Source organism: Rhinopithecus bieti, unplaced genomic scaffold (genome assembly GCF_001698545.2).
Source record: "Rhinopithecus bieti isolate Rb0 unplaced genomic scaffold, ASM169854v2 scaffold_986, whole genome shotgun sequence".
Classification (NCBI taxonomy): domain Eukaryota; kingdom Metazoa; phylum Chordata; class Mammalia; order Primates; family Cercopithecidae; genus Rhinopithecus; species Rhinopithecus bieti.
Genome location: NW_016803218.1, coordinates 631777 through 657373, shown reverse-complemented (window position 1 = coordinate 657373; position 25597 = coordinate 631777). Strand labels below are relative to the sequence as shown.

Here is a 25597-nt window from a genome sequence, read left to right as displayed (position 1 = left end):
AAGGAACAATTTTTCAAAGTATAAATGCATCTTCTTGGGAGTTGCAAGGGACTAGAAGACTTAACCGGGAGCTCACAGGCTGAACCTTGACTTTATGCCAGACACTTGGACAATTATACACAGGAAGCCTTGTTCCCATTTTACAGATGGTAAGAACCTCAGTATTTTACTGACCATGATGAGCCTGTAGGGACTCTTGGGGAAGCAGGGGTTGAATGTGGTATTTAAAGCTCAGACACTAGGACTTTCTGGGTCAGAGGTGAAGGAATCAGATGTTGGACATTTCTTTTCATCCTTAAAATAAGATTCTCTTCTTGTATGAGGCTTTGACTAATCAGGTTGGGTGGCTGCCCACTTCTTCTGAAGTCAGGAACTTAGGCTTTGGTCACTAGGAACTCCTCTTGATTTATGAACAACTCTGTCTTGTAGAGTAAAAGCGGTTTTCCCAAAGAGGAAAAAATAGCTTAAAAGAAGGCCTTGAAGAATCAAGATGACAAAATGTATTATTTATAAGGACCTAAAATAAGTGCCAGATCCTCCACTTGAAGTGAGCAGGCGACAGCCGTGCGCTGTGTGGAGTAGAGCCCAGCTGACTCCAGCTGGATCCACACGGCAGGGCTGGTCAGCCACGGCTCCGCTCACTATTCCAAGGCTCTTCTCAGAAAGACTGCTGCTGCCGGTGCAGGCCATCTGTGGAGCTCATATGAATGTGTCCCAGCTTACAAGCTTAAAGAGAAAATTCTTGAAGGAAGCTGGAGGAAATGCAATGAGAATCTGTGGATTGGTAGAAAGAGGCCACAAATACACACTCATACCTGTAACACACACGCATGTAAGATTACATCAACTTCCCGACTTACTCAAGGATACAGACACATTTTGAGAGCACACAGTAGATATGGGGTATCTCAAGTCTGCCTTCACTAGCCCCTAGCTCCCTAGCGGAACTTGCAGCTGCAGGTAACACCATCCATGCAGAGTAGAGTTCTGTTGCATCTAGGAGTCAGCCCCTTCTTACTGCACCACAGGTCTTTTTCACTCAAGGCTTGTCTTATTCTTGAAGGACTCAGAGCTGCTATGTTTTCCGTTAAGAGAATGTTCACAGACATTTCTTACACAAAAAACTCTTCTACTTTTTGAACCAAACTAATGGTCAACAAGTCTACATCTTTATCCAGTGGGGAAAAATTCAGATTCAGTGTTTAGGAGTCTCTGATCAATAGCCAGCATTACAGAAAACTCATTTCCTTGTCACTCATCCTTTGACCCTGGCCTAATACCTTTGTTGTCTGGAAGTTTGTGACACTGAGTTAGACCTGAGGATCATTTCCCAAATCTGTTTTTCTGTAGGGCAAGATTCAGTGATGCCAGGGGAGGTAACTGAAGAGTAGGAGGTGATGCCGAGGGATTTCTGAGGGCACCCAAGGCAGGTAGGAGATTGTGCTCCAGCTCCAAAACTGTTACAATGCTTACCAACAGAACAATAGGCTAAGATCTGAACACACACTACAGATTTCAGAGCCTTCTCACCGAACTCTAATTCTTCCTGTTTCATTGTCTTTCTCTTCCTCTTCAAAATTTCTCTTCTGGGATATGGTGACTACACTGTGGGGAGAAATGCTTTTAGTAGCTCTTGCTGTATTTGGAGCTTACTTTGTGTTCTCTATTGGCTGATGGCTCCCTCCTTATCCATAGGAGCTGGTTGTGATCCAGCGGCCCTGATGCAGTCCCCTGGCAGCATCAACCTGGTTTTGTCTCTGGTTCTGATCTCAAGGCCCTTCCAGTTTCCTCCTGTCATAATGGTTGCCCCTAGAGGGCAGGATTCAATAGGCTGAGGTTTACCTGCATGCCCTGGCAGTACAGGGAGCCTTCAAGAAGATGGATATCTGACCTTTCTACCCCCTACATCCCAATTCAGAATAATAAAATCTCAGGCTTGAGATAAATTTTCAGCATTTTAAAATCCAGGCATCTTTTCAATATTTGAATGAGAGGCGGCATTGTATAGAAGAAAGAACACTGGCTGAATTCAAATCCCATCTTCACCACTTTCTGGCTGTGTGATCTGATCATGGGCTGGTCACCTGATCCTTATAAGCAAGGAATGCCTTGCAGGGCCCTGCTAGAGAATAAAGATAATCTAGGTAAAGTCCTGACATATATGATGTGCTTCATATGTAGTAGGGAGTACCATTATCCTGTAAACCAGAGGTTTTCCAACTTTTTCCTTCAGAACACTTGAATTCTTTCACATGTTCTCTATCATGTATGACTTTTAGATTCTTCACAGCCCTGGTTACTTTATTTATTATTATTATTACTATTGTTATTTTTATTGTGGTAAAATATATATGACATAAATTTACTATATTAACCATTTTAAGCATGCAGTCCAGTGGCATTAAATACATTCACACTGTTGTGAAACCGTTACTACCATCCATCTCCAGAATATTTTTATTTTCCCATACTGAAATGTTGTACCTATTAAACAATAACTCCCACTCCCCATCCTTGCAGCCAGGGCACTCTATTTTGAATAGCATGCTCCAAATTCCTCAGTGTCTTTCTTCTCATTGCAAATGGAGGTTAAAAAGAGCCTTTTGGAAGGGTTTTGAGTTCTTCAAACTCCCACTGGGGAGCCCGAGAATTAAAAGTCTATACCAGTTGCAGCAAACTTTTGGGATTGCAGATGGTTACAAAATTGGTGTCAATATAGCTGCTTTGCATGGAATGGATCTGGCAAAGAGGCTTCTAAGCGCTGATACATTCCTTTCAGAAATATCAAAGGATATGGCTTGGCATAGCTTTGGGGAGAAACCAACAGTTTTTGAATTCTTGAATAGCATCTACCTTATGGTGAAGATTAAATGATATAATTCATGTCAAGTGTATAGTATAGTGCTTGGCACAGATCAGGCCCTTATATGCAGGCTTTTGTTACCATAATTCCACTGTGGCAGAGATAACATATATGTTTTGATAGTTAATTCCCATGATAGGTAGATACCATTTTCATCTTACCTGAGGAAACTGAGTCTCTGGGCTGCTAAAACCCCCAAAATTACAGAGCTAATAAGTTATAGAGTAGTAGAGCTGGGATTCAAACCCATACTCTTTCTCTCATAAGATGCTGCCTGTTGTGATACACCAAGAAAGGAACCCTATGGGTGAGGTATACTGACTTCATCTTGGTGTTCCATCTTTCTATTTACCCTGGCCATTTTCTAGGGTCATATCATCTTGCTATTTCTTCTTCTTAAAATCATATACTTAATGTCCAAGCTTCAGCACTTTCTGTATTTACCAGTCCCCATTCTCTCTGTGAGTAGAGTGATCACTCACAGTCTTCCATAAGCTCTAAAGTAGGAAACCAAAAGCATGTGTGCAAACCATGGAACTTTCTGGCTTTATTTGATGAGTACCTAAGAGCTAATGAACTACACATGGAATTTAGAGAAACGTTGACTGGGATTTGATCAGAAAATGGTGCTTTCCAGGACACAAACACTAGGTAGAGTTTGCTCAGAAAAGAAAATGCTTACATTTGACTTCTGTGAGTGATTGGGATTCGTTTTCCTTTCAGAAAACAAGAACCAAGTCACGCTCTCTTGCTCTTTCATGGTTGCTAGGAAGCTAAAGCCAACCTGGAGGCTCAATTACGGCATGTATATAAGCTCCCAGGGCTGGCATTTGGATACGCCTCCCTTCCATGGTTTTGAATTTCCACTTCCATTTTATTTACTATATTATAGGAATACCCTTTCAAAGGAGACGAGCTTAGAGTAAATAAATCAATAAAGACTATAAGCACCTAGAGGTCAAGGACCATTTTTGTTTACTTTAGTGTCCCCAGCACATAACTCAGTATCTGGCATATAGGAGATGCTCAGTAAATGTTTGTCAATTGAATGGATGAAAGTGATTAATGAATCAGCATTCCAAATGACTTAAGAGTGGCATCTCTGGTACCTTCCTTTGGACTTTCAGCTAACAAGGCCATCAAGGTGGAAGCTTTAGAAGGTGTTCCTTGGACTGTGGAGGTCTATCATTAAGAAAGCATGTGCGCATGCTAGACATCGGAAATAATAATGGCTTAAACAAGACAGAAGCATTTTCTCTCACTGTTATGGACTGAATTGTTTCTCTCCAAAATTCATAGATTAAATCCCTAACCGCCAATGTGACTGTATTTGGAGATGAGGTATTTAAGGAGGTAATGAAGGTTAAGTGAGGTCTTAAGGATGGAGCCCTAATCTGATATGACATGTCATTATGAGAAGCAGAAGAGACACTAGGAATTGCTCTCCCTGTACACACAGAGGAAAGGCCATGTGAGGACACAGCAAGAAGGCAGCTGTCTGCAGGCCAGGGAGAGACTCACTAGAAACCAACTCTGATGGCACCTTGATCGTAGACGTCTAGCTTCTAGAACTGTGAAAAAATTAATTTCTGTTGTTTCAGCTATGCAGTCTGTGGTATTTTTTGTTACAGCAGCCCAAGTTGACTAATACATTCACGCATGAGAGGTCTGGTGATATCCCCCACAAGATTGGTATAATAGTTCTACAGATATCAAGGGCCCTAATTATTTCTGTCTCTCTGTTTCACTATCCTTAACATAGGCCTTTGTCTTCAAGATTTTCTCAAGGTCCGAGATGGCTACTAGCAATATTCAGCCAGACAGAAGGGAGAAAGGACAAAAAGAAGCCCTTTTAAGGCACTTTCCCTGAAGTAGTACCCAGCAATATCAACTAAAAACTGATTGGCCAGAGCCTAGCTACATAGCCAAACCTGTTATGAAGCCTGGGAAGTGAGACTTTTAGCTGGGCATATGGCTATCCTGAATAAAATTTGAAGTCTGTTACCAGGAAAGAAGAGGACAATGGATCTTGAGCAGGTAACCAGCAGTCTGTGCCTCAAAGAGCAGAAGAATTTTGGGGAATAAAGGAAGCTGGAAGTCAGCATATCACTCACAAAATAGTCCCACTTCTCAGCATCTGAGCAGTACCCTGAGTGCCCTAAGCAAGGTGATGAGAGGAGATGGGTCTTGCCTACAGATTAGTCCAAGCCCCGTGCTTGACTGTAGGGCACTACTCAGTTTGGGCCTAGCCACCCTCTCAGCCTTCTCTTCCCATTTGCCAATACCTTGCCCCTAGCCCTGTTCCCCAGATATGCGTGCACTTACCTACATTGCAGTTCCCTCTACTTGGTATGTCCTTTGACATTTTAATATCTCATCCATTCTTTCAGGCTCCATCCAAACTGTTCCTCCTGGGAGCACCTAACTTGCATTCAAAGAGTAGAGCATGGAAAGGGGTTGGGGGAGGGAGATGAGGTGAGGAATACCCTTACAGTGGAGAAACCTGGCAAACACTACCTTGCCCAGGTGACCAAGGTTAACATCATCGGTGATAAATCATGTTGATAGTATATGACTTTTATATAGTGTGATAGTAAGGACACTTCCCCTCTGTGGTCTTCCTCCTCCAAGCCCATAATCCCAGTATAACTATGAGTAAAACGTCAGAAAAACTCAGTTGAGGGACATCCTACAAAATACCTGCTAATACTAAAAACTGTCAAGGTCATCAAAAACAAAGTTGGAGAAACTGTAACAGACCAGAGGAGACTAAGGAGACATGATGGCTAAATGTAACATGGTATCCTGGAGCAGAGAAAGGACATTAGGGAGAAACTAGCAAAATCTAAATGCAATATGATGTTTGGCTAATAGTAATGTACCAGTGCTGGTCCCTTAGTTGTAACAGATGTACCACAGTAATATAAGATGATGACAATGGGGAAAACTGGGGGAGGGATATTTGGGAACTTAGTACTATCTTTAAAACTTTTCTGTAAATCTAAAGCTATTTTAAAAGTAAGAGTTTATTAAATGAAATCTCTGTGCTCCTCCTCACTGATGTTATGACTTCGGCAAGTCACTTGACCCCTGTAGGCTCGGTTCTTCGATGTAAAATGGGGGTGACATACCTTCACTGCAGAATAGGAAAAAAAAACTTCAGTGAGACAGTATGCTTGACAGCACTTTGGAAGCAGCAAGCCTCGGCCCTTGGGATGGCTTTGGGTGCTACCCACATTATTATTCAAACGCAGATTTCACTCCTGCCTCTCTGAAACTCCACACAGGGAGACATTCTAGAGGTTTCCCCAAATGCCGCTGTTTCTGGTACCTAGCAAAACCCTGCCCTGTCCCCATTTGGAGTTCTTTTTCAGCCAGAATTTCTGTGCGGGTAACTTCCCCTTCACCTCTCTTGATAGCTTGCTCTTATAGACTAAGATTGCATTTTTATTTTCATATTTCACTTCATTTTTCCCCCTTGAATTTAGTTTTTCTCTTTAGGAATCAGCATATGACTCAAACTGCCAGTTCTAAATTTAGTATCGCCTGTGATACGGAGAATGCATTTAGTGCTGCCTGGGATATGTATTTGGAAATAATGGTTTTATTTATCCACATCCAGTAATTCTGCTGCCTGCCTGCTGGGTTCTTTCAGGAAAGAGTTTGTCATCTCCTTTCCTCCTAATGATGAAATGTTGCTTGCTCAAGTCCCAGAGGCCCAGCCTGAGCCAGATGCTGGTGACTTGAGTCTCTGTTTAATTAAACAATACCATTCCCAGGATTCTGCAGTCTTAAGGTTCTCTCTATGGCTTCTGTCTAGAGGTAGTTTGGAAATAGGCCTAGAAGGGGCTCATGGACTCTTTGGATCCTGTAGGCTTATTTCTGGGCCTCAGGCTGGTAAGATTTGCCCCCTTTTTTGGGAGAGTTGCCCCTTCAGTGCTGGAATATATGGAAGGAGGGGGAAGCTCTACATATATGTAGCTGTGCCCTATGTTGTGGATGCTGAGGACTTAGAAGCAGTAAATCACATTACTCTCTTGTCCTCTGAGAAGCTCTTCTCTTTTCAGTGAGATGGACACATATACACGTGATTGGAGTGCAATGTAAGACATGCTGTATTAGAGCAATGTACGTGACATGGAATTAATGTAGGGAGATTAATCTATGTGGTAAGGAAAGGCACACAGAGAAGAGGTGATATCTGAGTAGAGTTTTGAAGGATAATTTTATAGGTGTTTGTAAGGGAATGAGGAGGGCATTCTAGGCAGAGGGAACAGCGTATGCAAAGACATGGAGGCATGACATAGCATATTATGTTTGAGGAACTGCAATTAATTCATTCATTTAAAAAAATGTATGGAGCACCTACCATCTATCTGGTGCCATACTAATCATTAGGGTTTTGATAATGACCAAGTCAGATAAGGTTCCATTCTCCCAAAGCTTGCGTTCTTGTAACGTAGTTTGTATGAGGGAGATGAGGGGTGATATATGATAAGTTAAGGAGATAGGCAGTGTGTATTAGTATATATCATATGAATAATTATTAGTATTATTAACCTAAAAATTATTAGTCTCCCATAATAAAGTACCACAATCTGTGTGGCTTATGATAGAAATTTATTCTCTCATATTTATGCTGTCACTTCTGGAGGCCAGATGTCCAAAATCAAGGTGTCAGCAGGGCCATGCTGCCTCTGGAGGCTCTAGGAGAGACTGTTTCCTTGCCTCTTCCATCTTCTGGTGTTTTCAGGCATTCCTTGGCTTGTGACTGCAAAAACCCTAACCCTGCCTCTGTCTTCATGTGGCCCTCTCTGTGTGACTGCATCTTTTCTTCTTTCTCTTATAAAGAAGAGATTGCACTCATTCCAAGGTCTTTAACTTGGTTACATCTGCAGAGACTCTGTGGGCTCTAGGGGGGAATCTGTTCTTTGCCTCTTCCAGCTTCTGGTAGCTGCTGCCATTCCTTGACTTGTGGCCACATCACTCTAGTCCCTGCCTCCATGGTCACATTGCCTCCTCCTCTTTTGTCTGTGTGTCAGATTTCCTTCTGCTTTTCTCTTGTGATGGCATTTAGGCTCACTCAGATAATCTAGGACAAGCTTCTTATCTCAAAATCCTTAACTTAATTATATGTGCAAAGACCCTTTTTCCATAAAAGGTCACATTCACAAGTTCTGGAGGTTAAGGCATTGACTGACATCTTTTGGAAGGCCACTGTTCAACCCACTATACAGTCTAAGATTGTAAGGTCTTTGTATATTCACCTTATGAGGTAGGTTTTATTATCCTTGTTTTTTAGATGAAGACACTGAGGCTCAGATAAATTAAGTGATTTGCCCAAGGTAATTCAAAAAAGAAGTAGCAGAACCAGTGATTGAAACCTGGCTTTGTCCGACTTTGAAGCCCATTCTCTTCCTCCCATGGCATACTGACCAGAATTGTTTAGAAGTCTGTCCTTTGGCTTAATACACAAATGTCCGGTTGAGGGGGTTGCGGGGTGCCACACCTTGCTATTACCAGGCAGTATGACCTTTGTGGGAGCTAGTTTGGGGGAACTGTTAGAGGATAGAGAGCAGGCTGCAGTGGATATGGGCAGGAAGTTTGGGGGAGTGAGGGCAGTGGGGATGGGGATGACAGGTGAAGAGAAGGGGCTCGGAGTTCAGGAAAAGGGCAGGAATACTCACCAAATGAGGGAAATAGCACTTAAAGGAAAAGTAGGGCCAGATGCAGTGACTCACGCCTATAATCCCAGCACTTTGGGAGGCTGAAACGGGAGGATCACTTGAGCCCAGGAGCTCGAGAGCAGCCAGGACAACATAGTGAAATCCCGCCTCTACAAAAAAAAATTTTTTTTTAATTAGCCGGGGGTGGTGGTGTGTACTTACAGTCCCAGCTCTCCTGGAGGCTGTGGGGGAGGATTGCTTGAGCCTGGGAGGTTGAGGCTGCAGTGAGCTTTGATAGTGCCACCGCACTCCAGCCTGGGCAATAGAGTGAGACCCTATCTCAACAACAGCAACAACAACAGCAACAAAGCAAAAGTGGGCCATGCTTTGCCATCGTAGAGTTTTGCCCAGCACCTCTGGTTCTTTGATGTGTGAAGGGCTCCTATGCTTGCCTACAATTGGGAAGGTCTCTGGCTGGGGTGGATATAAGCTGGAGGGCCTGAGACTGTGTAGAGAAGGGTTCTCTGGGTTTGTATTATTCATTCCTCCTGAGCACTGCCATGAGTGAGCACTGGAAATTCAGAGATGAACATGTTTTGGTCCTGCACCAGAGGCAGAGTGGCAGAGTAGAAAAAGATCAGGAACCAAATCCCTGCTCTGCCTCTCATTCACCGTGTGACCTCAGATGAGGCACTTTAGCTTTCCAAGCCTCTGTTTTGTTATCTGAAGAATACAGATTTTTTTGAGCTTTGAAGGAGATAAAAATGAAAAGTGACTGGCACACCCCTGGAATATAATAGGATCAATGAATGTTACTTTCATTTAATCAAAAAACTCACTTGCTGAGCAGAGCAATTGTTTCCAAACTGGAAGCTCTGGAGCCTTAGAGTCCTCAGAGTCTATAACACATACACCTACATGCAGCATTGGTTTCAAATATTATAGATGGCATGGTGTTGACTAAAATACAGTCGCATTTATAAGCTTTACTGAATTAATGGTGACTCTTGGTCATTAAGTATGAAGATCCTGAAATTCTCCAATATTAAAAAGGAGTCCTCAGACTCAAATTTATTGGCAGCCACTGGTGTAGCATGGAAGACAGAGATATAAACTGACAAACAAGATTATGGGTGAACAGTGTTATTACAGAGCTATTGCAGAAGCATAGAGGAAAGCTAGACAGCTGCCTAAAGAAATCTGGGAAGGAGGAGGTGATACTTAGGCTAGGCTTTCAAAGATGAGTAGGAGTTTCCCTCCTTTGGAGAGAGGGCCTTGCAAGTATAGGGAACAGCAGGTTCAAAGTCTAGGTGGCAAGGACTTCAGTTTTGGTGGGAGTTGGAGTGGGAGACAGGCCAGAAAAGGAGCTAGGAGCAGGGTCAGGAGCAGGCCTTGAATGCCATGCTATAGAGTTTAAGATCACCTTAGGCAGGGGAAATCAAGGGTGGAGTTTAGATAGAGGAGTAATAGTGTTTGGCCTTTTAGAAAGATCATTGCCTTTGCAGTGTGGAGAGTAGAGCTGGAGAGACCTGTGAAAAGAAGGCAGTTGTGGAGCAGCAGAGTGGGACTCACACCAGAGTGCCAAAGCACAAAGTCTCAGGCACTATACAACCTGGGCCTAAATCCTAGCTCTACTCCTTACCAGCTGAGTGATCTAATTATTCAGTCTTTCAGTTCCTCAATTTTCTTATCTGTATGATGGATATAATAGTGTATCTATCTCATGGGATTTTTGTGGAATATAAATAAGATACATATGTACGGAGCCCGGCACACCGTAGGTACTTGGTAGATGTTTTCTTATAACCACCCTAAAAGGGAAGATGTATTTGTTTGTTGTTTTGTTTTACAGATAAGCAAATGAAAACTCTTAAAGATTAAGAAACTTGCCTAAATCCCCCCAGGTAGTGTGGCTCAGAGGTCTAAGTTCCTCTGAGCTTTTGCCCTTTCCACTGGGAGCTGCTGTTTCCTGTGTCTCACACAATCCTGATTACAAGTAGGTTCACTTATTCCTGGGGCAGAGCGGACACCCAGAAAACCATAACTGTATAGTATCCATGCACCCTAACAAAAAAGTGTACACGTGGTCACAGAAGGCTGGCTCTCCCAATCCTCACGTCTGTCTATCTTAGGGAAAGATGGGATTATACATAGAGTGCTTTGGGAACCTCGCTCATCCAAAGTCACCTGCTGGAAGAGCCTTCCTGATGGCTGAGGGCATCCATTTCTGGTTCTGTGGCCTTTCAACCCAAAGGACAAATGAAGTCAGCTGGCCTCCCTGAGTTTAGCTTGGAGTGGTTATAACATCATCCTTACCAAGGAGAGCTTGAGAAAGGATGCAGCCTTTGGGTTGAATACTTTAATTGCCCCTTATTAGCTATATGATCTTAGCAAAGTGCTCAAACCTCAGTCTCCTCAACCAAACCAGCATTAATAATACTAACCTTGCAGAGCTGTTATTTGGATTAAATGACATAGAGCCAGACTGTCTGGGTTTGAATCACAGCTCTACCACTTACTAGCTTTGTTATATTGATCAAATAATTTAATCTTTGTGTGTCTTGGCTTTCTTGTCTGTAAAATGGGTGTGATGATAGATCCTAATTCAAAGGGTTGTGGTGAATATTAATGAGTTTAATACATGGAAAGTGCTTAGAGTAGTAGTATCTAAAACATTGTAAGTTCTCAGTAAATGTTAGTTACTACTATTATTATTATCATGAGCTTTTTCCCCTCATAGACCCTAGCAGCTGTGTAAACATGCAGGCAACTGTTTTTGACAGAGCAACACCAGCAGCAGAAGAGAGGAGAGATCCCTGGTCTTTAGGCAGATACAGAGAAAATGTACCTGTCTGGACAGGCTTCTAGGGCAAGTAGCACTCTTCCTTGTTCCTGAAGGACCCTTTGGTATATCACATACAAGGCTGCTTCCCTGTGGAGAGGGTTGAGATCTCATCTGAAGGTGAAGTCATTTGCCTGTCACCACATTCCAGCCCATTACCTGAAGAGGAAGCAGCACTCTCAGACCAGAACCCAGAAATGAAGGGGGTTGACTCAGGCCAGAGCCAGAGCTGATTCTGGATCTTGTCTCAGGCCACAAGTGAGACAAGACTCTGCAGGACAGATTTCCCAACCAGGATACCAAGACAAGAATCCCCTCAGCACTTTGGGGTGGCTGGTCAGGCCTGAGCTAGCAGGAGCCAGTGGTGTCAGACTGCACGCTTACCTTTCCATTTACCTATGTGCCAAACGTCAGCATTTTTTATGTGAGCTTTAACATGTTGGGGAGTTCTGGGAGGCTGTGCCTTTGAGGCAGTAAGCAAGATAGTGACCAAGTGGAAACTGTTGAAAGCTCAAATGGGCAGGAAGCTTAGCAAAGGCTGCTGCAGATGCATGTTCCAGCCCTTTGGAGAGAGAATTATTAAGGAGTGACGAACCTTGTCTTGGCAGCCCTGCCTGCTGGTAGATATATTTGGATTTCTGTGATGATTTCCTTTTCATTGCCCCCTAGCATTTAGTAAACTTCCTCCTGCAAATACTGCCCTGTCTCAGCTGCACTAATGGGAACTGAGGAAAGAGGGTTTCATCCATCCTTAGACTAGAGTTGTTATTCAGGAAAACAATACTCCCCCTTTCTCAGGAGACACCACAGTGCTGAGAGACTTCTGGATCAGGAAAGGGGAGCTGGAAGAGGCAGAATGAGGGCTGCTTGCTCATTCGCCCTACCTGAGCTCAGCCCCTTTAGGGCTCATTATTCGAGCAGAGTGTAGTCTTCCCACTTTCTAGCAGTAGCCCAATGGAAACAATCTATAGCCTGGATTTGCCTTCAGGAAGAAGACCACTCATTAACTAGCAAAAACTTTATCTTCCCCTTAGTACTTGAGGGCCAGTGTTTTTTGTTTGTTTGTTTGTTTGTTGTTGTTTGAGATGGAGTCTCACTGTGTCACCAGGCTGGAGTACAGTGGCACGATCTCAGCTTACTGCAACCTCTGCCTCCTGGGTTCAAGTGATTCTCCTGCCTCAGCCTCCCAAGTAGCTGGGACTACAGGCATGCGCCACCACGCCCAGCTAATTTTTATATTTTTGGTAGAGACGGGGTTTCATGATGTTGGCCAGGATGGTCTTGATCTCTTGACCTTGTGATCCGCCCGCCTCGGCCTCCCAAAGTGCTGGGATTACAAGTGTGAGCTGCTGAGCCTGGCCAGTTTTTGTTTTGCTTTGAGACGGAGTCTCACTCTGTCACCCAGACTGGAGTGCAGTGGCGCAATCTTGGCTCACTGCAACCTCCGCCTCTTGGGTTCAAGTGATACTCCTGCCTTAGCCTCCGGAGTAGCTGGAACTACAGGCGTGTGCCACCATGCCCAGCTAATTTTGCATTTTTTATTTTATTATTATTATTTTTTTTTAGTAGAGACGAGGTTTCACCATGTTTACCAGGCTGGTCTGGAACTCCTGATCTCAGGTGATCCGCCTGCCTTGGCATCCCAAAGTGCTAGGATTACAGGTGTGAGCCACCACACCCAGCCGGGTCAATTCTTAAAAGTGATGAAACCTTGAAGTGTTTATGTAGATCAAAACCCTAAATCCAGAAACAGATCCCCAGGTAAGAATGTAGATCATAACGTAAAGACTGTAATTTTTGTTTTTTGTTTTCTGAAGAGATGGATCTCATTCTGTCACCCAGGCTGGACTGTGGTGGCCCAGTGGTAGCTCACTGCAGCCTTGCACTCTTGGGCTCAAGGGATCCTACTGCCTCAGCTTCCTAAGTAGCTAGAACTACAGGCTCATGCCACCACACCTGACTAATTTTTTTATTTTTTATTTTTGTAGAGACAAGGTCTTGCTGTGTAGTCCAGGCTGGTCGCAAACTCCTGGGCTCAAGTGATCCTCCCACCTCAGCCTCCCAAAGCACTAGGATTATAGGCTGTTCCTGAGCGTACCTGGCCATCCTAAAGACTGTGTTTTGTAAAAGCAAGTCATCCTGCTTGAATGAGCAAAATTATTCATACTCCTAGTTCCCTCTGGTGTTAACTGCATCCCCAAGGAGAAGGAGAACTCAGAGGAATCAGCAACATTTGTTGCTTTGGCCAGGAATTCTGTCCCAGAGTTCTTCAGAGAAATTCTACTTCCTCACAGACCTACAGTGATACATGGGTTTTGGAATCATAGTTAGCAAGCTTCGGTTTCCTCATCTGCAAACAAGCATCAAAATAGCAAAACCTACCTCCCAGGGTCATTTGGAGGATGAAATTAGGTAAATTAAATGAAAGCATCGCATCCCATGTGTATTCGTCAGGGTTCCCCAGAGAAGCAGACCCAATAAGTTAAATCTCTACCTCTACCTCCATCTCAGAGAAAGAGAGGGAGAAAGATAAAGAGAGAGTGTGATTGATTTGAAGGAATTGACTCACACAGTAGTGGGGGCTAGCAAGTCTAAAATCCATAGGGCAAGCTGCAGAATGGAAATTCAGGTAAGAGTTGAGTCCAAAGGCTGGAGACTCAGGCAAAATTTCTGTTGCAGTCTGGAGTTAGAATTACTTCTCCAAGAAACCTGAGTCTTTGCTTTTAGAGCCTTTAACTGGATGAGGCCCACCCACATTATGGAAGGTAATCTACTTTACTTAAAATCAACTCACTGTAATATGTTAGTCACATCTAAAAAATACCTTTACAGAAACATCTACACTAGTGTGTGATCAAACAACTGGTTTCCATAATTGACACAAAATTAACCATCATACCATGTAAGGGTTAGAGTTCTCAGCAAAGATATTTCCCTCCATCTTCCCTTCCTCCCTTCTTTTTAAAGTCATTGCTGAGGTCTGAAGAGGTTTCACTTAATGCTATCTCTGGCATGTAGGCCCACAAGCTGTTAGAACCGAAGCAGTGGGGTCTGTATGTCCCTCCTGACTCTCTCAGATCTGTTTCTGCTGACTTCACATCTCAGGGAAGCAGTGTCCCTACTTCCTGAGTCAAGCCCTAGGGTAGCTTTAGTGGTTTTCCATTGAAGCCTGTGCTCCAGGCCATATGAGTTTTCCTGTATATCCTGTACAAGTTGTTTTCAATCTGCTTCTCTAATATTTACAGTGTTGCATTCTTTATTTTTGTTTCTGAGGTTTGATCAGAAGATGTGGGCTCTGCCACAGCAAGAATATTTTAGCTACCAGGATGACCTTTCTGGCACAGGTTAGTTAGCAGTGACTGAGAGACTGTAGGGAAAGATTTTTGTGGGGGAGTAAGAGTTAACTCCCTGCCTAGAATGTTTCAGGTGGCATTCTGCCTGGAAGTAGAGAGCTGGACTCCATTCCATGGCAGAGATTTATACTCTGCAGGTGATCCAAAATGCTTCTCATTTTAATGGAATGTGGAATTGCTTTTGCCAAAGTTGAAGAATGTCTAGATGGGATCTCTAAGGCAGCAAAAGGTTGTGAAAGGAGCTCTGGACCAAGAATTAGAAGACTGGAACCCTGCTTTGCCACTGTCTCCCCATATGATCATGAGCAAGTCACCTCATGAGCTTAGGCCTCAGCTACCTTTTTATAAGATTCTGGAAATAAAACTCCACCTCACCTTTGCACAGACACCACTTGACTGCTTTCAGAGCACTTTCACCATTCATCATCTCTGGTCCTCACACCAACTTCGTGAGGTAGGCAGAATACTGGTATGGAAATTGGTACTTCTGTTTTTCAAGCAAGGCCACTAAGGTTCAAAGAGATTAAATGACTTGTCTAAATTCACACAGATGGGAAGTGATAAGGCTGGGACTGAATCCAGGATCCTTAGTCTAGCTTCTTTTAGGGTACCCTTCTGAATACGGTGATGTCCATGGAACTGTAGGGGAGAGCACACAGTGGTGTTGGCAGAAAAGTAGTGAACAGATCCAGTGTTGGAGAGGAGGTGACATTGCCTTCACACTCTCTAAGCACCCAAGGCTTTGGAGGGAAATGGTAGTCTGAGTGGACTCCCATAAACCAGAGGGAGGTTGGTCTCCAACTACTCAAATTAACATGTTTTATCATGCTGTTGATTCAATTCAGAAAACATTTATTGAGGCTTTATCATATGCCAGGCTCTCTACTGGGGGCAGAATAAGTAAGCAGTATAATGAAAAGTAGACTGGTAAGTTTTGTATTTGAAATGTAAACAGAGGGCTTTGGGTTTACAGTCAAAGGTACAATTAAGTCATCCTGGAGAGATGAAGGCAAATACAGCTGAGCCCTGAAGGATGAAGCAGGATTGAACATGAGGAGGATGGAGAAAAGTCATCCTTGTCCTGCTCTTCCTGCTTGGCCCCTGTGCCACAGCCACCCCTGCTATGAACTGCCATTCTACACGAAGCCAACAGCAGACAGCCTGTTTGCTGCAGAACCTGCCAGATCTAACCCTGGTGGAGCTTTACCATTGCTTGTCAGATTTGATGCAATGCCCTGAAGCATATACTGCAAAGCAAGAGGAATTCTGCCTGGCAGCTCTTCGAAGAGTATACAGCAGGAGGGGAGGCCCATGGGCCCTTGGCAGAGAAATGGGCAGGTTGGAAGGAGGTACTTTTCTTAGTGATTGTGCCTACCCCTCCTAAGGGGCTGAGAGGCAGGAGCTGTTGCTTTGCATGTGTGATTTTAGACTGAGAGTGTTTTGTGTCTTTATTTTAAAACTGGTTTCTCAGTCTCCTGTGCAGTTTTCTGTCAGCTTGTTGCCATGGAGAAGTGGGTTGGGGCTGGAAGCTCTGTCCTTCTCTGTCAGCATTTCTGGACCCACCAGCTGCCTCCTGCCCCTTCTACAGATGGAGTGGGGCAAGACCACATTTGGTGGGCAGACTCTTTCTCTGCAAGCACTGGAACTGCCCCTCAGTTCCCTTTGGGATGCTAGTTTCATTTATCCATGCATTGACTGACTCAGCAAGCCTACACTGAGTGTCTTTTATGTGCCAGGCATTGTGCTGTGCTCTGCAAGTACAGAAATGGCTTTGGCTGGTGGCACATACATCTGTGGTGGACCCTGCCAGCCTGTTCTGTTACAACATCCCTGTCTGTTACTGTTCCTCAACCTCATTCTTTTCAGAATTTGAAGGACTGAATTTGTTTCTCTTCCAATCTTTATAACTGCTCATTTAGGAGCTCCCTGGAAGTTACCTACTTAGTCTCTCTACTCCTGGATCGTATTTCCTCTTTGTGTCTGGAGTGCCCCGCACAGTGCCTGGGGCAAAGGAGGAACTTGACCAGGAAGTGTGTATCTGATGGAATTCTTTGTCAAACCTCTCAGAATGTCTCTCTGTCCTGTCTTTCTTCTTCCATGCTGAGCCTAGATGCAGCATGTCTGGTAGCATGAGCCAATGGGAAACGACGGGGTTTTGAACTAGATAAATCTGTGCTTGATATGGTCTCAAGCAAGTGACTTCTCAGCTTGGAGCCTTAGTCAAACTCATTATTTTCTCTAAACCTGTATCACAAGTCTATCGGCAATTGAGTTTTGACAATTTAAAAAGCAGTGTAGAAATTCTTGGTAGCCATGTAATCCTACCAGCTGCTCTCCTGGCTATATCCATGTGGGACCCAGCTGAGAAAAGTTGTCCTGCAGAGATCCCTGGGTTGGGATCAAGAGACATGGAACTGTGTCCTGGCTGTAACCCTAATGTATTATGTGACTTTGATCAAGTCTCTTTCCTTACCAAGACCTCAGGTTCCCTATCTGAAACATTTAGGAATTGGGTTAGGTGATCTTGGAGGGTTCTTTCAGTTCCCCAAATCTGAAGATTCAGCTTTAAAAGAAAAATATTCTCTCAGCTGCTTCCACCACCATTACCAGTGTCCCTAGGCTGGAGGCTGACCTCAGCATGACCCCTTCTGCCAGCCTCTGGAAGCTGCTCTCCCAAGAGGCTCTGGGCTAGAACACTGATATTGGATGCAGAAATCTCTTTCGGATGTAAAAGTCTCCTTTGAATGCATCATCTCTGTTCTCACCCCCAGTCCAGTGGCTAGGCTTGGCTTGCATCCCAGAACAGTGGAGAATTGCTGGAAGGAGGGGTTTTGGTGTTTTTTTTTTTTTTTTTTTTTTTTTTTTTTTCTTCACCTGTATCCTGCTTTTCCTCAGGACCTGTTACCTTCCTGAGTCTTTGGCTATTAAGGATTCTATTTCCTGAGCCATCTGTGACCCAGGGCTCTGTGCTAAGCACAGTGAAGGATACAGAGATACAGAAGTCATTGTCCTCACAGACAGTCTCACAATCTGTGACGTGGACAGGTGAAATAAAGAACTACAAAGTTCATGGGAAGCTCATCAAGGGAATGCTATGGACTTGCGTTCTAGGCACAGCCCTTATTCTGTCTTCTCCAGGCCCCAGTTTTCTCTTCGGTAGAGTTTTGAGGGTTGGGCCAATGATCTGTAAGTTCCCTTGCAGCTCTGAAATTTCACTGTAGCTCAGTGTAGGCATGATTATTGTAGACTTTTTAGAGGAAGGAGGACTTGAGCTGAGCCTTGAAGGCTAGGATTTGGATTAGCCCAGGATAAGGGCATTCCTGATTGCGGGATGGGGGGGTATGAGCATAGACGGATCCCAGGCTGAGGGCAGAGTGTGGGAAGCCTACCTGACCAGAGCACAGGGTTTGTGTGGGATATAAGAAGTGAGAGAAATATCAGAGCAGGCAGCTCTTGCCTTCCATCTGAGGGCCCTAATCCTCAGGGGCTCAGGGCCACCCCAGTGATACCTAAGGACAGAGAAATAAGTTAGGTTAAAACCAGGGCATTCTCCCTAAATGGGGACCCTAGTCTGATGCATATCATGACAGAAGACCTCCACCAAGAAGACACTACGGTCAAAGCAAAGAGAGGCTACTTCTCTCCAGGTCCTTTCCTTCTCACTCCAACCAGCAGGTTCTAAGTTGGTAGGAGCAGGGCACAGTGTGGGAGAATAAATCTTCCTGGGACAGCTGCCCTTGATTCATGGTCTGTCCCTCCCCAAATGTTTTCCAGAACTCAGGGTGACAAGGAATATTTTGGCTATATCCTTGGGGTTGGATTCTAGATTCATCTACCAGGACTATGAATCAAGGAATCACATATCATAGACCTAGTTGTGACTTCCATCCTCCTAGTCTCCTGGCTAAGGCTATCTGACTCCTCTCACCCCTCTGTACCCACAGCTTCACAGATGCCAAGTCCTCTTGGTCCCACCTCCTTGCTTTCTATCCATCCTGCCCTCTTCTATGTCCCATTGCCACTGAGACAGCTCAGGCTTTGTTCATCCTCTTCCTCTTAGACTTTGCCTCCACCTCCAAGTGATCTCCCTGTAGACCCTCCTTCCCACTCAGTCTAAGTGTTTAGAAAAGTGCCTGGCATTGTGTGAGTGCATCCTAAATGTGATCTGTCATGATGGCAAGAACAATGATGATGATTGTTATTATGCCAGATTTTGCTTCTGAGGCACAGATCTGATTCTGCTGCTCTGTTGTCCAAAAGCCTTAGTGGCTTCCAATTGGCTATGAAATAAAATCCAAAATCTTTAGTCAGGCTTTTTAAGGATTATATTTCTTGAGCCATCTGCCATATGCCCCTTACCTATCATCCCAAATTTATTTCCTTCTGCTATGTTTTGCACCACTTCTTCTTCCACCAAGTGGAACTACCACCATTATCTTTGCAAGCCACTCCTTCCCCCAGCTAGGTCTTTGTTCCCACTGTTCTTTCTACTTAGGATGCTCTTTCTTCCCTCTCCCCTAACTTTTCTTCTTCCTCCAGGAAGTCTCTTCTGATCCCTTAGACTGTTTTTTCCTTGAGAGCAGGTGCCGTGAATGGTTCATTTTATATCCCTTATGATATCTACCAAGTAAGACAAAATAGACATTTTATGAGTGACTGGAAAGACCTGGTTCAGTCCCTGATTTTCAAGTGAGCTAGAGTTTGAATTAGGGAAGTTGTTGGGACTTGTCCAGCCGAACCCCAATACCTATATATTCCTTTGGAGAGATCCGGAAGTTCTCTAGTGGACAAGTATTCAGTTAACTGGCTCCACATGGTCATGACCCTATAAAGTGTAGACAAGCCTATTGGCTCCTCTTACGGCAAACTGGCAGGAGAGGGTAGAAACACAGGGAATATACTAGCTACGGAGTTGGCCCCTGCTGGGTTGAGATAGGGATCAATCATACAAGGTGTAGGGGCCTATATTATCCTGGAAATGTCACTATCCTGGAGGGCCCATTTGTGACTAGAGGTCTAACAGCAAGAATCTAAAGGTAATTCTCATTGGGTGAGATGGCTTGGATGTTTGTCCCCTCCAAATCTCACATTGAAATGTGATTTCCAATGTTGGAGGTGGGGCCTGGTGGCAAGTGATTGGATCCTGGGGGCAGATCTGAGTGTGAGGGTCCTGCTCAGCCAGTGAGAGTTTGACTCAGGCCTTTAGCCCCCAGAAACTCTCAGATTAGGGGACACTAATCTTGTGGCTGCACATTCTAGGGGGTCAGCAGGGCTATCAAAGGGAAATGGGCTCCCTTCCTGGGTCAGGATGACTTAGAAATAGGCATGTTCTCAATCTGGAAACACCTTCTTCTGGTCTTCATTTCCCGTAAGTGGGCAGGACTGGGGGAGGCAATGGCTGCCATATAGCTAGGCTCAGCTATGAGTCCTGCCTCCCCTCCTGGTTCACAGCCTGGCGGTAAAGGCCCCTGCTTCCGTTTCAAAGTCAAGTCATGATCATGCCACCCTGTAGGCCACCGTTTGGAAAGGCCAATCCCAGGCTGACACTCATTGCCTATAAATGACCTGGAATTAGGGTAATCAGTGGCTCCTAATTCCCCAACAAATGCGAGTGCTGTGCTAATTGCCAGGGTCCACGCCGACAGATCCCTGGTTGGCGGCATCACACAAGAGAAGTGGTAATTTGGGGGCTGGAGTTGGGGACGGCCTCCGTCATTGGCCCAGCCAGCTAAAAACCGCATTACCCTCTGATTGAGCCACAGTGCAGACAGCCAGGGCCTGGCCTCCTTATCAGCTAAGGGACCAGGTGAGTGGCCCAAAGTATGTTTATAGGAGCTGAACCTTGGCACCAGTGCTCAGCAGTTTCTTGTCCATTAATGGGTTGTGTTGTTGCTGCATAGGTTTTGGTGATTTTTTTTGTTGTTATTGTTCTTCGAGGAAGATTCCATGAGCAGCCTGGCATGGCACTGCCGGGGCAGCTCATCAGGGATAAAGCATTCCGAACCTTGGTCTGCTGTTACCATGGCAGAATCACATGTGCGGACATTCCAGGCAACCTTACTGGCATCTGCTACTGTGACAGATTCAGATGGAGAAGGACCACTACTCTTCTCTTATAAACAGAGCAAGTTGTGGAGACAGGGGAACCATTCACCAAGGACCAAGGTCTCAAAGAAAATGCTATTCCATCAAGTTGGGGGCTTCTTGATGAAATAGTATTTGAGTGGTTGTTAAAGCTTTTCTGTTGGGGCAGAGATGCGGCATCAGAAGAGACCTCCTGGAGGAGAGAAGTAAGGGGAGGTAGGGGCAGCATGAACAAAAGGCCTGGCTCAGGGGTGGAGTGGTAAATGGAGTGTGTAGATGGGGTACACAGTTGAGTTTGGTGGGAGAACAGACCTTGTTGGAGGTAGGCAGATATTAGCCATATCTCTCTGAACCCTGCCGGTTTGAGCCCTGTCTGGCAAAAGCCTGACTCTGTCATCATGCCACCCAGATTATATCTGATGTTTTCCTCTCCTGAGGAATGGGAAGTGACGGCCACACCTCACTTCAAGTGGGCGTTTCTCCCTTTCTCTTTTGGGTCACAGTTGTTTGTGATATTTCTTATGCCCATTAGAATAATTGAATCTCTACATTTCAGATGGGAAGATGCTTGCCTAAGGTCACCCAGCAATACAGAGGCTGTGGAACTAGAAGTTACGAATTTAGGATCTGAACAGGCTGACGTTGGTTTGAGTACTGGTTCCACCACTTAGTTTTCAGCTGAGCCTGAGCCTCAGCTACGCCTCAGCTTCTTCAAGGGTAAAATAGTAATCCAGATCATTCTTGCCCTCTTGGCTTATTGTGGGTGTGAAATGAGATAACAGAAATAGTACAGCATAGTTCCTGATATATGGTAAGAGCTCAGGAAATGTTCATTATTAAATGTTAGTTATTTTCCATATATGGACCATCGTATTCATCTTTGCTCCTTCCTCCTTCTCTTTCCTTGCATACATAAGGTACCCAAACATCACTATCTAGAATTGATATTAGAGGAATGTTTGTTGACTAGTTGAATGTGCGAATGATGGGAAGAAGGAACCATCCATATTGTTGGGCTCTACACTTCTGTCCAGTGTTTTCAGTTGTTGTTTTTTTTTTTTTTTTTTTTTTTTTGAGATGGAGTCTTGCTCTGTTGCCCAGGCTGGAGTGCAGTGGCGTGATCTCGGCTCACTGCAAGCTCCGCCTCCCGGGTTCACGCCATTCTCCTCCCTCAGCCTCCTGAGTAGCTGGGACTACAGGCGCCCGCCACCACGCCCGGCTAATTTTTTGTATTTGTAGTAGAGACGAGGTTTCACCATGGTCTCGATCTCCTGACCTTGTGATCCGCCCGCCTCGGCCTCCCAAAGTGCTGGGATTACAGGCGTGAGCCACCGCGCCCAGCCTGTGTTTTCAGTTTTGTTGCAGTTTGGTCTCCATAGGGTGGGAGCCAGGCCAAGCTTAAAGTCTGTCCTGTATAGCTCAGCTTGCAAGTCAAGTGACTTGTTCATTCAGGTTTCATACCCAGCTGCCCTGTGGCCCAGGACTTAAACTTCCCAGGGCTTTGGGTTTCTTGAAGGACAAATGGGATGGATTCCTCCCTACCTTTGGGCCCAATAAATGGTATTCATGCTAACTGACATCTAACTTTATAACATAGAAAAGGTTTCCATTCACTCTTCCATGAGCCTCCCCACAGCACTAGAATTGTCAGAACAATAGCCCCGTGTTATGGAGAAAGACACTGAGGCTCAGTCATAGGGAGTGGCTGGTGCAGAAGCATACACAGGAGAGCAGGAAGAGGGGATTGCACCCATCTTCTGATTCTAACACTAGTGGTCTTTCCACCGCATGAAACTTTTAGGGTCTGTAGTTCTTTTAGGATATGATCCAAATGAGGTAAAGAATACTAGGCTTGGAGTCAAAATACCTTCATTTTGGTCATGACCCTGTCACTTACAAGTTTGCAGCTCTGAAATGAGCCACCTTTCTTCCCAAGGTGCTTGTTCCCTGACCTTCTTGCTTCAGGGTTGTTGTGGGGCTGATGGAGCTTTGGAAGGTCTAAAACTCCACATGAGTGACTGGGGAGAGGAGCACTGTATCCATGAGCCACCGTGAACTCAACAAGGCTATATGCCCAGCACAGCCAGATAGGCTGTATGCCCAGCACAGCCAGATAGGCTGTAGAATTACAGCCTGGATATATTGGGAAAGTACACCTCATTGTCTGGAGCATCAACCATCAGAGCCGGGAGGGCCCTTGCAGATCACCATAGCTGGTGCTTTCAGTTTATAGGTGCAGAGACTGAGACCCTGTGAGAGGTAGTGACTCACCCGAGACCACGTGCTGAGTTAGTGGCAGAGCCGAGACTTAGAGCCCAGGTCTGACACTGAGCCCCGCACTGCCGTGGAGCCATGTGGCTGTCAGGAAGGGAAAATTTAGCATTTTCTCTTGCCTGAATATCTCATTTGAATTCATTTTAAACCATTAGATAAAGAGTTGATCAGAGAACTGTGTGCATCAGACAGTATTTTCGACAGTCTTCATTTTTCTAACTTTTTTTGTTATGAAAGTAATATATGATCATGGAAGTAAATTGGGATAATAGAGAAATGTTCTATTTAGAAGACATCAAATTCAGGGATATTCTTAGCCCTCAGAAAAGATATTTTTTAGATGGAGGCTTTTAGACCAATGGTTCTCCAAACCCTGCAACACCTTCTGGAAGTTTAGGTACAGAGAGTAGGAGAGTAACAGTCCATTGAGGCCTCTGAGGACTTAACTTAGTTCTATAGACTTGAGATCGTTAGATATACCACTAATGGCAGTAATGATAATAGTTGTTGGCATTTGCAGAGTCTCTTCCAGGTAACAAACAACTTTTTCATAGGTGGTCTTATGATTATTTGATTGTTAGAAGAATCCAGTAAAGTAGGGAAAACAAATACTATGTTTCCGTTTTGCAAAGGAGAAATCTGAGCCCAAGAGAGATTAAGTAATAGTGGAGCTACTGACTTCAAACAAATACTTGGTGTAAAGAAGGAAGGCACCTAATAAATATTTGTGAATAAACGAATGATTGAATGAATGCTGACTCCTCTTCTAGGGAAGCCTCTAGAAATCATTTTGTCCAGTGGTTACCAAACTGTGCTCTGGGAAGCTGTAGGATTCCATGGAGCCAGTTGGGAGTAGTGGGAGGCTGAGTGGATAGGGCTCTGAGCCTTTCATCCCTGCTCCAGTCAGCATAACTTCAGTGCTGCCTGTTTTGTGCACTGGGAGATTGAAAACAATTTAGCGAGTCTAACTCCTACAGCAGTGTTATCAAACTCTGTTGTGCGTCAGAGCTCTGAGGGAGATTCTGACAGTTGGTATAGGATGGGCATCAGGACTCTGATTGTTGAGATGGTCATCGGGCCACTATTTGAAAAATAGTGTTCTACCTGAGAGTTGGAGATTGCAAGACCCAAGGAGAAGTAGGAATTAGCCTTGGTCATACAATCCTGTAGGAACACAGGCCCCACTAGGTTTCTGATCCTTGGGTACCTTATCCACTGCCTTTCCCCCGTACCACAACTGCAACTGTGCCAGAAAACAAATGACACAGCAGAGAATAACAAAATGGTTTCCATAGCAATGCTTAGTGGCTTGTGCCTGTCAGGACGCTTCAGACAAACACTAATCTGAACCCTCAGCTAGAACTTGTATGAAATGTTACCTACTTGTTCCATGCAAGGGGTCCATGGAGATGGGAAGGAGAAGGGATGACACAATTTTTCCATGTGCCCCTGTATTGGACGATTTTCCCAGATTTACTAATAGCTAGCCTTAAGGTAGACCAGATCGAGGAAGGCTGAGAAGTAGATCCTGGGCAGGAGATGTGGGCAATCCCAGCAGCAGAGGGGAAGATGGGGAAGGGAACAAGTGTCCAGTGAGCATGTGTCACGTGATGGAGTCTGTGCTGGGCACTTTACATGTTCGTTTAGAAAAAGGCAAGGAAAAGATGATTGTCCTTATTTATAGATGAAGAAACCAAGAATTAGGTATATACAGTAGGTGGCAGAGGCAAGATCAAATCCAAGCCTGTCTGGCTCCAAAAGTACTGAGCAGCAACAACTCTTTCCCAGTTCTCTGACCCACTGGGTGAGAACTTGAGATATATACTGCCCAGCTGGCTTTCCTTCATTTCAGGAAGCAGAGGGTCAGCCTACAGGCAGATGGATGGGTGCTCATTTGAAGAGCTGGGATGGACTAGGCTAGGCTACGCCTGCCAGGACAGGGTTGATCCTAGAGCTGGAGGTGGTCTGTTCAACCCCTAGCTCTAATAACTCCCTTCCTCCATAACTGAGGCTGCAGCTGCCCTACAAAATGCCTTCAGCATGGGCTACCCTAACTGCCCTGCCACATGTGTGGGTGTGCACACACAATATAGCAGTTGCTTCGGATTGGTGATCCCAGTGGATGGTCTGCCCAGCACTTTGATTTGGGTTCCCCTCAAGGGAATGAGCCCCTCCTGGGGCAAGTGACAGCTCTTCATTGCTAAAATAAATATTTATTGAGCACCTTTTATATACCCATACCTTTTCTAAGTGCTGGAAATACAGCAGTTGAATAAAATGAAATGTTTGCTCTCATAGAGCTTTTCATTCTGGTGGAGAAACAGACAAGACGAGTGGAGTAGAAGAGGTGAGGATGAGAGTGGCAGCAATGGGCATCAGAGAGGTAGCTGGGACCAGATGGTATAGGACCTTATAGGCTAAGGTCTAGGCTTGGGATTTTCTTCTGAGCTAGAATGCCATTGAAGGATTCACACTCTGAGACAAATGTGCCTCGCCTCAGCCTCAAAGTTTCTAG

At 44.7% G+C, this 25597-nt stretch overlaps 1 protein-coding gene across 7 annotated transcripts in view; it reads left to right on the top strand.

Moving 5' to 3' along the window:
• The window catches only part of SERGEF (secretion regulating guanine nucleotide exchange factor), a 231521-nt gene that overhangs the window by 191853 nt on the left and 14071 nt on the right, over nucleotides 1-25597 (top strand). Inside the window, exons 11-12 of one of the 7 annotated variants that reach the window (XM_017870162.1) lie at nucleotides 1351-1430; nucleotides 4626-4645. The exons of 4 other annotated variants lie outside the window; for them this stretch is intronic. In XM_017870162.1, coding sequence (XP_017725651.1) covers nucleotides 1351-1391 — 41 coding nt within the window. In that variant the 3' untranslated portion in view covers nucleotides 1392-1430; nucleotides 4626-4645. Of the gene's footprint in view, nucleotides 1-1350; nucleotides 1431-4625; nucleotides 4901-25597 lie in introns of those variants that run through there. 2 more of the 7 variants (XR_001885111.1, XM_017870166.1) reach the window with 2 other exon arrangements.